This window comes from Chelmon rostratus, chromosome 17 (genome assembly GCF_017976325.1).
Source record: "Chelmon rostratus isolate fCheRos1 chromosome 17, fCheRos1.pri, whole genome shotgun sequence".
In the NCBI taxonomy this organism is placed as follows: Eukaryota; Metazoa; Chordata; class Actinopteri; order Chaetodontiformes; family Chaetodontidae; genus Chelmon; species Chelmon rostratus.
The window spans coordinates 5,160,075-5,175,850 of NC_055674.1; the positions used below are offsets into that span (position 1 = coordinate 5,160,075).

The following is a 15,776-nucleotide window of genomic DNA, read 5'->3' on the forward strand; positions in this document are numbered from 1 at the left end:
CATACTGCAGGTATGAACCCTTCAATAACGAGTTGTGCATCACTTGTTAGAACAAAGAGCAAAAACACATTTACAATAAAAATATTTATTGAAAAGTATTACACAATACAATTTATCGTTTAAAATATGCTGTAATATACAGTAAACAGTTCAAGAGCTTTGCTTCTTTAAAATAAATTAAGTGTCCTGTTGTTCATTGGCATAAAATATGCTTTCATACTTCTGGTGTAGGCTTGTATCTCAACATTGCAGGGTTTCTGTGTAAGAGAGGCCACAGGAGCAACAGTATGTGCTTATATTCTCTACTCAGTCATTGTGTAAAAGTCTTCAGCATACAGCAACTAAACTCACTTTGCGATTGAAAAGCTGTTCTGTGACTACTGACGTACTGAAATTCGGTTGCAGCAGGAGTGGTTCAGATGAGTGAAGCGAGATGGTAATCAGTGATAAGAATCACCAATCAAAGGTCAAACGAGATCATGACTGTTAAGCTCAAAGAGTAATAAAATATGAGCCTCAGTGTCATCAGTATCTTCTGCTATGTTCTCCAGGTGCCTTATAATTCAAGTATAGGTTATAACATCTTTGCACAGCTTGTTCAGTTACAGTAAGGAAAGAATGACTTTAGTTGCCAGTTTACAATTCACTGAACTTCCTGTTGTCACCACTTGATGAACAGTGACATGAAAGAACTCCAGTCAGACCAAAGTGGGCTGTGATATTACTGGTCAGGCAAGGTAACTTACATAAACGCAGCGCACTTCACAAACCACTTCCTGATTGTGCAGCAACTATTGCAAGTTAAGCAGGTTAGTAGATCATAATCAAACCACTGAGTGGTTCTTGAACAGTGCAGAAGTCAACACCTAGAGTCCGTTACTCGTATTTTGTGCATCCAGGTTTCTCTGCCCCTTGTCTACTCTGAGGCTCATCCACACAGGTGGCAGCACCCTTGCAGACTCTCACACAGCTGGGTAAGACATACGGTAGGTGTGGCGCTATCGCAAGCACCATATTCACAGGACTTTGCCCAAAACACTGTACATAATCCTGACACTGTGGCCTTTGCAGTGCCTTCGAGGTCGGTTCAGTTTGATGAAGTTTGATCCAGTGGCACGTGGTCAGTTTGCGACAACCCGTGACTTCATCCAGTCCAGACTGGCAGGTAGACTGGAAGTGAAACGAAACAAGAGGCGGTTATTCCAGCAGCAGTTGCCGTCTGTGAAGGCATGTTCCCGTTGGCTGTTTCAGTCACGTTAAGAGTTGACTCATGGCAAAAAGAGCGAGTGCGAGGCGTGTCAGACTCACCCCTCTCCTGTCAGGGCGCAGCAGGCCTGGACGTGCCACGAGTGCGTGGTGATGGAGTCGAGCGTGAGGCACTGAGAGATCTCCGCCGCCGTCATCGAGCCCTTCACGTCCTGTTTGTTGGCCAAAATCAGAATGGCCGCGTTCTGCAGGTCCTACGTCCAAACAAGAGATGACGGGTTATTTAAAGAGCTGAAAGGTTTCCACTGGAAACCCCACAGACGTCCCCACGTCACTTTTGAGAACAGAGAACAGCAAACTCAGCGGAATATTGAGACACATGTCAACATGCTGACTCACACGGTCTAAGCTGAAACTTCCTCATCATGTTGTGTCATGCTTTTAAAATCTGTGAGCGTATCTCAGGCATGAATAGCAGACATGGGCAGTTTCACAGACTAACAAAAGGGCTTTTACGTCAAGGAAAAGTGGTTGATTCTACTCTGATTTACCACCTGGATTTCTAACAATTCAAACCAATCCTGCTGTGATGTGACATAAAGTAAAGAGTGATTTCTGGTTAAAAAACAAAAAGGAAGTAAAAGTAAAGTCTGGCCCACAGTGATTATTTGAACAAACACGAGTCTCTTTACACAGCTGAGACTTGTACCTCATGTGAGAGCATGCGGTGCAGCTCGTCTTTGGTTAGGGTGAGGCGTTCACGGTCGGTGCTGTCCACAACCACAATGACAATCTGAAAGAGCCACAGCATCGTAGAATTAAGACTAACACACTATCAACACATTTCTCACATTACCAGAGCCAAAGATATCAGAGACTGTTGTCATGATAGGATGCAGACATGTGGAATATTATGAGTGATTGTGCAACGGTGAAAAGTGACTTTATCTATACAGAGTGCAGGGTAGGATAATAAGAAACCAATATGGGCTAATGTCCAATAGCCTATAAACCTTTAGAAGGCTTTCTGTTTCTGTCTTTAGTTATGATCAAAGTTCAGCTGAATACTGAATTTTAAGTGATGAACATCAGGAAAGCAACATTTTCTGCTGTTCTTCTGGGAGCAAGCAACTTTAATTGTGCTTTGGATAAAAGCATGAGAAGAATGTTGTGTTTCTGACTTGATGCAGTTAGACAGAGGAGCTGAAGACAGACGATGATCTGTACCTCCGTGTTGCAGTAGTATGAGTACCAGCTGGCTCGGAGGCTCTCCTGTCCGCCAATGTCCCAAACCAAGAAGTGCGTGTTCCGGACGATGATCTCCTCAACGTTGCTGCCGATGGTGGGGGACGTGTGGACGGCTTCCTTCGTCAGACTGTTAGCGTGGGTAGAAAACAAATGTTTAAACTATGACATCAAGCAGGTTTTACAGTTGAATTGTAGCTCCAGAAAGTCACTTACAATTGATAGAGGACAGTTGTCTTTCCAGCGTTGTCCAAACCCACAAGAATGACTTTGTGCTCTGTGGGAAAGTTCAAAAATCAAGTTAAAGTCAACCAGAACAGTGCAAACTGGATTTTTAGGCATTCCCACCTGAACACACTCCAGTGTGGAGTTGTGTAACTTGTTTCAATGCATCACAAGACAGACTGTACACACAGATAAGATAAAAACAGGTACAGGACCGTGGTGTGCTGAGCAGAATAACATTTCTTGTGAACTGTGAGGTTATTACACCACTGCATAGCAGTAATACCAGTCAGCAATGTCAGGTTTCATGTACTGTACAAACGCTGTGTGGCAATGAATGGATTTTTACTGTTACTGTGTAAGAATAAAAGCACATTTGTATGTAAAGTGATAAAAGAGAATACCAGTGTGTGTATTGTGATTATTTGTGATAGATGAAAGCAATTATTTCATTTTTTAACAACATATAATGTATCTGGGTATGTATACCCTTATGTGCTTTGAAAGAAAGCACCAGACATTACGGGACTCACCTCTGTCACCGAACACAGCCAACATCTTGGTCAGAAGAAAGCCCATGTCCAACAGGTGTGTGTCAGGTGAGGGTGATGAACACGGCAGTGGTCCTGCTGGAGGAAAACTTCAGTATCTGTCTGACTAACTCTGTTCCTTCACCTGATATCACTCTCTGCCTCAGCCTTAGTGGGCGGCGCTCCGGAGAAAGGAAGTCTCATTTTCAGCCGAATGAGTCACGTCATAAAGAGAATAGTAGTGGTGCGTTCAGTGCTGTGGGAAATACTTAAATTACGCAGGTAGTCAGTAAATTCTACATACCTTCTAGTTTATGAGGTAGCTAAAATTACGACAGTCTAACATAAGAGTCCTGCAATAAATCCCACCTTCATCAAGGCTATAATGTTCAGTTTTTGTTGAACTGTTTTAGACAGGTGTTAATTCAACTACACGTTCATTTTGGAGGTCATAGATTATGGCTCTTTTGAATTGTGTTATACTGAGAGTTGTGTTATTTATGTTAACCTCATTTATATAAATGGGGTGGGCAAAATAATAGAAACAACCACAATAGATAATATTAACCATAGTCAAAATGACCAGAAAGATCTCATACTCAATACAAGTCATTTAAGCGTAATATTACCACAGTTTGGAAACCTATATGTAATAGAATTTCATATTTAGCCAATGAGATGAAATGTAGAGGCTGTATGTGACATTTATGGGTTGAGGTTATATCAATAATTTAGGTGATAAATTCTCTTTGTATAAGTTGTTATTTATTTTGTGACAAGAACTAATTTTGCTTAAAGGCATGAAATGCAAAGAACTGAAAGCTGACATCAGTTTTAAATGAATGAATTGGCCTTGTAATACACAGATTAATACAACAACAACAAAATCAAGTTATTAATATTTTTATGCAGCTAAATTAGTATGGGAGTGAAATGAGCATTAAGTGTCAATTATGACCAGTTCAGACACAGGAAAGTGCTTATTTAATGTATTCCAATGACAGCGAAATGTTCCCAAAGATTACTGATTTGACTTTAAACTGTGTTTTTAATATTTTTTAAGCATTATCCCTTAAAATTAGGTTCAAACAAACAATCCATCCGCTTTAAGCTTCGCTGTACACCAAAAGCTCCTGAACCTGCCAACGAAATCCTTCCAAAGCTCTGGTTGCTCAGAAGTCCGAGTTTATCAGGAGCACCAGAAGGCAACATACAACACAAGCGTTCCTTCTGTCACACCAACGACGCGAGGGGACATGACGCACCTCATGACACACGTGTCCAGCCCATGTATGGAAAGGAAAGTGTTCCTTCCTCTCCCGCGATCACAACAACGCTACTAAGAGCCAATAGAAAGTAAAACTGGGTATAACAAGAAATCCCCTGAAATTTCCAGTAAACAGTCCGTCCAGGTATTTTCCAAGTACTGACCCATCCATTCAAGAATAATAATAATCATAACAATAATAATATGGACCTTATGACTGATACGAACGATACATTTAATCTCAAATCCTTAAGATTTAACATGATAAAAGTCAAGAGATTAACCTAAGTCTAAAATATATCCATTGATTCATGGCTGTGAATCCTCAGTGGTTTGTTGACTCAGCTCTGTAGGTGACGGCTCTTAATCTTCTCTCTGTTGGGGCCTATTTGTCCAGGTGAGGCTCCTCTCCCATCCACACACTGTTAGTACAACAAACAGGCTCAGTCCAGGTCAGGTGTCTCATGTTAGGGTATTAATGTTGAGTGAGTTAGTCATTATGTATAACTGAGTTATGTTACTCATAAATGTGATGTTTTTATGTGTGTGTTACTGTCATTTCATATTTACTTTTAATATCAAAACTTGCCCCAAACGACTGCATTGTACCACAAAACAAGAAGATGCTGGATGGAGACAACAACAGCTGTGAACAAAGGTCAAAACATCTGCACACTCGTCTCATTTTAGCCAAATTTATTGTTTGGAGTTCGGTCACAGAGGATTAATCGGAATATGATCTTTTTTTTCTCTTTACTTTAAATATCCTGTATTTTTACTGGCGGTTCAAAGCTTTACTGTTATGTTGTTGGCCTGTAAAATACTTCAAATCTAATACATTGACATATTGTAGTGAATGTGAGATGTATTTAAGTGCATCAGTGGAGGAAAGTACTGTACTGTTGTACAGTTTTGAGGAACTTGTACTGTACTTTCCTCAGAGAGCATATCACACCTTTTACCACACTACATTGACTTACAGCACTTACAATAATCCAATAATAATAGAGATGTAATGGCACTCTGAAAGGGTCATTCTGTATAATGAGTACTTTATATAATATTTTTGTGCTTATACTTTTACTTAAGGAAAATGAGATGAATACTTCTTCCACCACTGAACTGTTCATGCTTGATATCTCGGTGCTCTCGCCACACGGGGCTCTTGACATCACACCTTCTTAAGTAACACTCTGATGTGAAGCTCACGTTTGAGTTTCGGATAGGAACTGCATCTTCCTTTGTAGCATTTCCTCCACTGCCGAGTACCAGCAAGACGCTGAGACGAGCTCTGAATGCAAGAAATAAAAACCACATCCTGGATTGCGCTGCACTTGCTAACTGAAAGACCTAGTAGGTGTGTTCGCATGAGACGAGTGTTTTGGAGGTCAGATTAGCAAACAATAAAGTGACAAAGGTCCTTGCACGTTTGCAATGCACTAATACATTGATGGAGGCCTGGTTCTGCAGGTTTACACCCATTAAAGCACGTTGGCCGGACAGGCAGGGCGATGTTAGGTGTTATATTAGATGCACTGTCTCAATTAAGCGACACAATGGCATTTTCTGATTAAATTTTTAATTAAAATACGAATTTATCCACAGATTAAAAATGAAAGGCAGAAAAAGCAAAATGTAGCTACAATCAGGCACCAATGATACATGTTATTTCATATTTTTAACAATTGCGATAACGCAACAATAACATTATTTACTGATCATTATTTAATATTTATTTATTCAACTGAAGACGGGCGGGCAGAAGCAGCCCACCAAAGACATTCATGGATTCTCCATTATAGATAACTGAGTAAAGACCAAAGCTGATCCTACCCTCCCCCACCCTCACCCCGCTTCGTACTCCTCTCACTACCTCACAAGAACTGAAGATTTAAAATAAAAAAAAAATTGCAAATGTCCACAGGAAAAAACAACACTAATTCAGTCAGAAATCAAGAGTAAGAAGAGAGTGGTATTTAATATCAGACAAGCTAGCCGTTTGGGTGGAAGTTGGGAGTGATTAACCGCACACACAAGTACTTTTTATATAACCATTAGCCCTGAAAAACAGACGACGAAGCTGGTGCAAAGAAAACGAGATGTGCTGGAGCGACGGCATGGGCTACGGTGCAGAGTAGCCACGAGACACACGGAGACGCACAGACATGGCATGAGCGTAACAAGAGTTAAGACATCCCACCGTGGCAGTGGTGGACATGGCTTGGCGAGACATTCCGGCACTTGTGATTGGAGTTTTCTTGAAATAAGGGTGTTTTAAGGTGGGAGTGACTAAGGCAGGACACTTCATTCACAAAACTACAACTGCGGTGCTGCGCCGCGTTAGAAAAACCAGAGAACAGATGAGTCCCGCAGGCGCCCTCAGCACCCACGAGGAAGAGGAAAACAGAAACGGGAGGTCAGACTGTGCACAGTCGTGTACAGCGGCCGAACCGGGTCGGGGAAGAAGTAAACGTCTTTGGAGTGTATTCTTTGTTGTTATCAAGCGGACGTGAGTGTAGCAACATCAATAAATTGTTGTGTTGAAATATGGCAACTTCTCCACCAGCTTTTTAAGGTCTGGGTGATAAGAAAGTGGAGGTGAGAGGCTCGTAACTTCTGGATCTCAGCATGGGGCAAATCCTGACATCCAAAAGAGTGAGATTAAGGTAAAGAGAAGCCCTGACACTGTACACGGGGGGAGGGGACGCTGACATTAGACCCTGTTTAAGACTGCAGAGGACAGACGTGACGGACTACAGCTCCACCAGCCTTCACACTCTACAACTGAAGGTGAGGTTGAGTCATACAGATCACAGTCAGAGATTCACAATCGAAACAATTACTGTCCTCGTGCTGTCAGTTTAGAAATCCATGATATTCATGCAGTATTAACATAGGAAACAAAAAAACAGACCCATATTATTTTTTTCTAAACATAAATAAATTGAATTGCAAGAAGAAGTTGATGAGAATGGCGTCTGGCAGTTGATGTGTTTCTTTACATTGTACTGGGATGTAAACAGATTCATTTGTTAGCCTGACTGACCCACACTTCAGTCCCTTCCGAACCCAAAACCTGAAGCTGTTCCCCCTCCCTCCCCTTATCCCCCTCCATCCTCAGTTGCTTCCTTCCTGGTGTGATGCGTGTTCAGCGGATGTAGACGTCCCTCCCCCAGTCGTCCTGGTTCTTGTTGCGGCTCATGTTGGCTCCGGTGTCCACAGGGTCCTGGCAGTAACGCTCCCTCAGCTTGGCACGTCCATGCGGCTGCGTCTGGCTCGGCATCGGAGGGTGGTTCAGGTTTTCCTGGTCCGGCTCGGCGCCTTCGTCTTCCCAGGAGGCCTGTCTGCCGTGATGCTGCGCCAGGTGGAGGCGGCTGCCCCCGCCCCCTCGGTAGGGCTCGGGCTCTTCATACGGGTCAGTCTCAATGTCCATGCAGGAGTCGCCGGCCTCAGTGTAAGCCGAGTCCCGGCTGCCCTGGGTCTCAGAGTCGAAGGTGTCTTGCCGCGAAAGGCCTCGCCCGCTCCCTCCCCGTAGCTGCCCGCGAGAGGAGCGCATGTACGTTTGCTGCTGCTGCTGAGGTTTTCCTCCCAGGTCTGTCTGATAGTCATGCAGGGCGCCGCTCCCACCGCACTCTGTCAGAGGCCCTTCCCGCTTCTGCTCGCCGTGCACCAGGTACGGCCCCTGCAGCCAGCCACAGCCATGCCACACAGCAACCATGCAGAGACACAAACAGCAGAGCAAAACCAGACCGTCAGTCGTTAGTCAGCAGGGTTAGCGTGAGGCAGGACACACAACACAGGACTTCAAAAGACCACAGTATCACAGAGATGTTCCAGCTGAGGGACCTGTGCCGCTGACATGCACACACAGTCAACTCCAACACGAGCAACAGTCAACACACCCAAACACAGTAATTATCAGTTAGTCAAACAAACTAGTTCTGCTGACTGATTATTTTAAACTCATGATACCGACCTGCAAACACACCCAAGCATTCAACAAGCTGAATGAGTATCTATCATTACAACAGTGCCACCTTCTGGCAGATTGACCTCATGGCAGAAAAAAAGCAGAAAAATGCCTAACAAATGAAATAAATAAGTAATTGATGTGATTATACACTGACAATTTGTGCAATTCTAATTTCCTTGGATTATTTTTGTTAGTAGGAGATATAGGAGATATAAAACGTGTTTCCAGGCATTTGGTGCAGTACTTTTGCTTGGGTGCCACACTGTGAAACATGTAAATACCTTTGAAAGCATGCAGCTCATCATAACTGATCTGTAGCCAGTAGTAAATTAGCAGAAGAGACAGGGCTGGTTAGTACTCCGCTGTTAAAATGATTATAAAAAGATTAAACTGGACAGAGCGTTAGCAACAGCCTCCACCAAACTAAGCGTTTCTGTTTGAAGAGGCGGACATGACTTGCTGTTTTCAGGGGCGGTGCCATGGCAACACAGAGGAGGACAGCAAACTGGATTCAGCCTCCCAGAGAAGAAAAAACACCGGAGAAAGGAGGCCATGGAGCTAAAGAGGGACGGGTGGGGGCAGCAGATATCATTTTACTCTTGATTACGGCGAAATGAAAGGGGGGGAGCCCGGGGGCAGGGGTGCCGTATGGGTTACTCCTCAAGTCCAGTGTGGTTTGAGTTGAGCTGCTCTGACAGTTTGAACAGTGCAGGGACCTGCTCAGATACAGACTAAATCATTTTACGTGTGGGTGTTCTTAAACTAGCTGTTCATATGTGGCAAATTCCTGCATAGGTGTGTGAATGTGCATCTGTGTTGTGTTTCTATATACAGCATAAACAGGACTTTAATGCACTTCTCCTTCAGGGTAAAGAAAGCACACTGCTGGGTTGAGGTTGAGTTTGCCGGAGTGTCCCTGCCCCCCTTCGCCTCTGCTGGACTTCAGAGAGCATGTTCTTCCTCTTTCCCCTCACTCGCAACTGCACCGTCCATGTCAGGCCACAGATCCATATTTCTGCGCAGGGAGGTGAGCACCTGTACCTGCAGGTTGGAGACGGGCTCAGGGGAGGCGGCCAGGGCCGCCGTGGCCATGGTACGGTTCAGCAGAGGGTTGGGAGGGTTGCTGCTCGGGGGGTGTGTCGCCTTCCAGTACGCCTCCAGGTAGTCAGCCAGGTGCTCGCAGGCGTCCTCCAGCTGGTTCTCGTCCAGGATGATGTCAAACAGTTCCTGCAGAGAGACAAAAGGACTCTTTGTTGATTTTACAGATTAAAGCAATTTTACAGAGCAAAGATTAGTGGATTGTTTTGTCGTTTTAACAGAAATTCTGTTATTAGTCCAGTTACAAGGCAAAACTCACAGGTGGGCACTGGGCCAACTTGTCTGCTGCCACCATCTGCACATTTAGGTGTTTAGCCTGGGACTTCCCCCTGGATTTGATGAGCCTCTGGAGGACCTGCAGGGAGACAACAGCACTTTACTGAAACATCAATCATTCATGTGGCTGTTGGCAATTTTATCATGGTAAAAGGAAAGAACTGAAAAAACAAGAGCAAATTTGAAGGTACCCAGTGGAGTTTTTTTTTTTTTTTTTTTTTTACCACTAGTAGCGCTGTGGAGCCACGGATTTACAAGTGGACCCTTGCTTAGTTTGTGTCATGCAAGTGCACAAGGGGGGGGGGGGGGGGTTCACATACTGCTGCTGGCTTCACACGATTCCTCTGCTCAACAGTTGGTGGCAGCGCCACACCAACAAACTTAGCAATACGCCAAGTTATAATGCTAAACACACTGTGTCAGCACTGTTGCTGATGGTATCTACCAATGGTTACTGATGGTATCGGCAAGTGTGGTATAAAAGCACATGTGTCAGGATTCTGGGGGCAGCAAATGCTCCTTCAGCAGCCACTTTCTGAGAAATATAAGCCTGTGCATCTGTTTACAGTGCAGCCAAACAATCTGATGTTGTAGGTTAGCATAGGCAGGCTCCACCACAAACAATGAAAACTACTATATGGAAAAACATTGAAGTATTTTGATAGTATATAGATATCAAAATACTTATAGATATAGATAGAGTACATATACAACACTACAGCTAAAAAAGTGGGTTGGATTTATGATGCCTTACCTTAGGTGAGGCTATTTTGATATAGACAATGATGGGAGCCAGGGAGGTCTTTGCCAGCTGAGAGGGGTGGTTGATGGTGTCTGCATCCAGAGCGACCAGCTGGAGGGTGCGGGCCAACTCAAAGATGCGCTCGATCTCACTCTGCACCTCCGCTGAAGGCCCGGGACACAGATAAGACAAGTTAATGCAATGAGACGGAAAGAGATTACGTAAACGACATCTGTCTTTGAGGCGGCGCTGCATATGAACTACACTTCCTTTACTTTGTGCACAAATACACAACCGCCATGTTAGTTCTTAGTCATGCATGTCGAGGTTTTAGAGAAGACAGTTCCAAGCGCATGAATTAGGCTGGATCACATTTAAAGTTCCATTTATGCACAGCTAAATGGAGCAGTGCAGCATCCTCATTCTGTTGCAGCCTCCCAACATTTCAGACTTCCTATTGTCTGTCTGATCTCTCTTATTTCAAAGTTAGGAAGGAAGGAGGCACTTAAGAATGAGATGCCTGTGGCACTTGTAGTAACTAATAACAAGGGCACAATTTCTCACCATGTAAAGAAAACAAACATACAAACAAAAAAAGAACGAGAAACACCTTCATCAAACAAATTAAGTGGAACATTAGTGTCTGTTAGCGCTAATAGGCACAGCGGTAATTAATCTATCAGGTGATCCACTCAACTCCGGATTGCTTGAGTGTTTTGTTTTCATTGTTCCTCAACAACAGCCTATAAATCTTGTAATTTGGCAATTCCAGCACTGTCCCCCCTCCCCTCGTTTTTTTTATCAGCCTGTTGACGTGTAAAGAGAGAGATTAAACCTGGAAACCAGAACGTTCCTCGCCTGTGTGGTCAAACCTCAGCGCCTCCGAGGTGTGCGTGCTGCCAGCCCAGCGGCAGAGAGAGATAACGGGGGCAAGGCAATCTGCAGAGAGACGGGGCCTGCACACAATTTAGCAGCCTCCAGAGGGCTAAAGGATAGAGAATTAAAGCTGGAGGCAAAAAACAGGGCCCCCGCAGAGTGATAAGAAACATGAACTTGAACTCATATAAAGAAATAGCAGGCAAGGTTTCCATTAACCTCAACCAAGACTTGGACTTTTGCTAATTTGGATTTGACTGCAGTGAGAAACTCGCTCCACAGCCATGGCTGGACAGAGTTCACGAGACGAGTTACAGCTTCTATGGAGGCTATTCTTGGGTATGATTGCGCACATATACAGAATGGATAGGTCATAAGAGGGTGAGCAGTATGGAAGGTATCGACTTTCCTCTCCGCTCATCGTCTGGAGCAGGTACCGGCCGCCCTGCTGCCCTCCCACGGATCTCTTCCCGATTTGGTTTTGTAATTCTTGTCTTTTTGTCAGAGACTACAGGCTGTCACACAGAAGTATGAGGAACAGAGAAACTGACAGGCAAGCAGACAGGCAGACAAACGATGTATGAGCAGATGATGAGTATAGTGAGAGGAAGAGGGGAGGGAGGAAAAGGGAGAGGCTTCACTGTTTTGTTGCGAGGAGAGCATACGTACCCAGTACGTCTGAATCAACAGAGAGTGGTGGAGGAAGATGGGAGAGAAGGTGGGGCGAGGGGGAGGATGGGTGGGCGGAGGGCAGAAAAGACAGGATGGAGAAAGAGAGAGGAGGCCAGATCAGCAGGTATAAAAGGGAAAAAAACCTTGGATTTGTACAGCGGTACACAAATGACCTGTCCACCTTTACAGCCGCGCTTGTTCTTTCGCAGTGGCAGTCCACTTTACAAACCAGACACGTGCTTTGCTTCATTGTTTTCAATGTCTTACCTCCCGCAGCATCAAGAAAACACCATTTTACTCCTGACCTGCAGGTTTTTTTTATGGTGTAAACGTGTTTTTGTAAGTGTGTGGAATTGCAAATGCATTTCATTTTAAGCTGCAAACCAAACTCCCTCAGTGTTCCTTTAACACAACTATTGCAGTTTATTTTGAGTAAATCCCACATACAACATCCCGCTGCTGTGAGTACTCACTACAGCAACAAATGTGTACTAATCCGCAGGTCAAAAAAGTCCCTAACAAATGCAATATTTCCTCCTTTTTAAATAGTATTTGCTAATAAACTACAGTGCCCTGCTGTTTTAGGAAATTAATTAGCATTTAAAAAAATGAAACCATCAATTTATGTGTCTATCTATCATCTATGTACTGTATCTATTCCTCTATCTAAATAAGAAATGCACTCAAAGATATGAAACACAAATAGTGGAAGGTATTTAAATGGATGTTTGGCAACACGACATGATGAACAGAAATGTTTTCTTCTCTATCGTCTGTCAAATCGAAACCTGAGATGCTATTTGTTGCAGGTGTCTGTAGAATAAGTTGTAGTTTCTCAGCGTGGGGTTACTGGTTGTGGTTGGTGCAGCTCTGAGGTGGCTGTATGCCGTCTTACCCAGGCTGGAGCGGGTGCTGGAGCGCTCGATGATGGTGTGTTTGCTGGGGTTGTTGAGGACTGAGCGTTTGGCCAGGGAGATGTCCGCCGTCACCCGTGTGATGGATATCCTGAAGCAGAGATCATTAGCGGGTCAGTAAGCAGGAACCGTTTGAAGCAGAGTGTACATGAGCTGTGCAGAGCGGATGCTGTCCCTACCTGCCCTCAAACTTGTGTTTCAGGAAGTCAAAGAGCGCTTTCTGCATCATGTCTGTCACCTAAAGAGAAATAATCAGGCGTAAAATAACATGCATGGATGTGAAACTCGATGTTAGCATGTTGCTAATTTCCCTCCTTACCTCATATCCTTTGAGTGACGGCCCGACCAGGATGATGGGTCTCATGGAGGGGACCACGTCATAGGGTGGGACATGCTCCATCTGAGCCAGGAAAAGTTCCAATCAGCTCCACAAAGCGCACACAGATGTACAGTCACACATAAATCAGCATTAACTCAACACAAACGCCCCTCGCCCCAGCCCTCCACCCCCTCTGTGAGCGCTCAGATTGATGGATGGTGAGATGCAGACGCTGGACTCCATTCGTTTTATTGACTGCCTGTGAATGTTTCGGAGGCAGGGATCAATTCCTCGCTCAAAGCGCTCGCTTCTATTTCTTCGTCTGCTGTCTCACATAATTAAAGTGTCCATAATTAAACCAGACGCCGGGGTGTCAGGAGAGCTCTCGTGACTGCTGCTGCCCTAACACAGACGTCATACTTCACACTCCTCTCTCTTTGTCATGCATCAGCACTTGGTGTGAATTGTTAAGCTGCTACTGCCAACGATTGCTGCAGTAACAGTGAAAATGCACTTTTTAACATTTGTGCTCCAACTTTTTTATCATTCTAAGAAGTTCCTTCATATATATACATATACAGTGTGTAATGTAAATGTGAAAACAACTGTGAGTGTTGGTGGTGGATCTAAAATCAGATTTTCACCTGGATTTTTCCATTATTTATTGACTTTTACCCTATTTTCTAACATTTATAATAATCAGTTAATCCAAAAATGTTGGGACGCTCCGCAAAACATAAATTAAACAGAATGTGATCATTTGCTTATCCTGTTTGACATATACTCAATTGAAAACAGTGCAAAGACGACATATTTAATGTTTGACCTCATCAGCTTCATTGATTTTTGTAAATATCTGCTTATTCTGAATTTGGTGCAGCGACACGTTTCAAACACGTTGGGACAGGAGCAACAAAAGACTGGGAAAGCTGCGGTTTAAATGTGTTTTACACGGTGGGACTTTTTGGGAACATCTCTGGACATGATCTATATAAAGATGCGTCTACATACTGTAGTCTGAGGCTTTCCTTCAGCCATTCACACTAAAAACCTATAACCATGATTTATATAGAACACCCACACACAAGCACGATCCATATTTCAGCGCCTGAACTTTAGGCTTATTTGTACAACATGAATCATGAATGACTCATCCATAAGGACGCCATAAGCATTTGTCCTCTTTAGAAGCAGCCTTTTTCTCAGTGAGAACGGGGTGAAAACAGCCACACGTCCTATAAGCTCCAACAACACTGAAATTGGATTTTTTTTTTCTTTTCAGATCTGTATTCCAAGCCCGCCCCCTCTTCTGTGTGTGTGCTGCGCAGCTCTTAAAGCAGGAGATAATGCTGGAGTGGCCCGCTCCACTACATTACATTACATAAAGCACAGCAACGCAAGCTCATTTCACCTCATTTGTATTCACCGGAGCTAAAAATACATATTTTAAAAGTTTCCAAATGGCTCTTGTCTCCAAAGGGGCAGAGCTGGAGCACTGAACATAACAATAGTACTCGCTGGTTTGGAATAACATGAGCACGGTGCACAATTTAGTGAATAACAGGGAGGATTGTGTGTATGATATGGATCACAATGATAGTTCAATAATACGGTTTGTTGTCCATCCATGCAATCATATTCTTCTAAAATACTGTTTAGATCAGGCATGTCAAACTGATTCCACAAAGGGCCGTGTGGCTGCAGGTTTTCTTTCCAACCAAGGATGAGCACACCAGGCCAACCAATCAAAATCAAGGGATCACTTTGTTATCAGCTGAAGACTGAGATCAGCTGATTAATTGATTCCAGCCTGGTGTGCTCCTCCTTAGTTGGAACGAAAACCTGCAGCCACACGGCCCTTTATGGAATCAGTTTGACATGCCTGGTTTAGGTATTGTGGCTCACAGTGTTGTACAGTAAATAGCAGATATGGCAATTCATAAAATAGCTGCAAAATGCTAATGTGGAGATATTGTAGTTGACATTTGTTCTAATTACATTAAATGAAATTGAGCAAAATTTCCTGAATTAAATTTAAAATCCTTAAAGCATTTCAGGACTTTATTGCTGGTAAGTACTGAAAGACATGTGTCTCAATGGGATGAGCACGAGTGTGGGTTTGCATGTTATTTTGAAGACTTTTTGCATATTTTTAACTTAGCAATACTAGCACAACGCTACTGTCCCTCCTAACATGACAAGCCTTTGTTCCAACGCCTTCAAATTGTGCTGAAGAGCAGAAAACAGCTGACTGTGGGGCTACTGTCACTCAGATCAGCCGTTATAAATGGAAACGAAAGCATGTCGGGATGCGCTACTGTGCTAGTCTGACTAACAGGGTCTGGGATGAATCTGCACCTGCATCCCGCACGCTGGTGCATCCCGTGATTTACAAAAGATCCAGCGAATATTTTAATGCGTCCTTGGAAGCAA

General features: G+C 43.8%; 2 protein-coding genes across 4 annotated transcripts in view; both read right to left on the bottom strand.

The window, feature by feature from the left end:
* Window positions 1-75: 75 nt before the first annotated feature.
* Window positions 76-3,343, bottom strand: arl5c (ADP-ribosylation factor-like 5C). Its single transcript, XM_041957111.1, has 6 exons — window positions 3,210-3,343; window positions 2,668-2,728; window positions 2,434-2,581; window positions 1,916-1,999; window positions 1,309-1,460; window positions 76-1,170 (listed from the first exon to the last, which is right to left on the bottom strand). Exons 1-6 carry the CDS (start codon window positions 3,253-3,255, stop codon window positions 1,122-1,124), a joined length of 540 nt encoding a protein of 179 aa, XP_041813045.1. The 5' UTR covers window positions 3,256-3,343; the 3' UTR covers window positions 76-1,121.
* A 2,692-nt stretch (window positions 3,344-6,035) lies between these two features.
* cacnb1 (calcium channel, voltage-dependent, beta 1 subunit) overlaps window positions 6,036-15,776 on the bottom strand; it is a 31,554-nt gene continuing 21,813 nt past the window's right edge. The window contains exons 8-15 of one of the 3 annotated variants that reach the window (XM_041956271.1): window positions 13,344-13,424; window positions 13,204-13,262; window positions 13,006-13,115; window positions 12,108-12,116; window positions 10,575-10,726; window positions 9,804-9,899; window positions 9,488-9,673; window positions 6,036-8,155 (exon numbers count right to left, since the gene is read on the bottom strand). In XM_041956271.1, coding sequence (XP_041812205.1) covers window positions 7,622-8,155; window positions 9,488-9,673; window positions 9,804-9,899; window positions 10,575-10,726; window positions 12,108-12,116; window positions 13,006-13,115; window positions 13,204-13,262; window positions 13,344-13,424 — 1,227 coding nt within the window. In that variant the 3' untranslated portion in view covers window positions 6,036-7,621. Of the gene's footprint in view, window positions 9,674-9,803; window positions 9,900-10,574; window positions 10,727-12,107; window positions 12,117-13,005; window positions 13,116-13,203; window positions 13,263-13,343; window positions 13,425-15,776 lie in introns of all 3 variants that reach the window. The other 2 variants (XM_041956272.1, XM_041956273.1) reach the window with 2 other exon arrangements.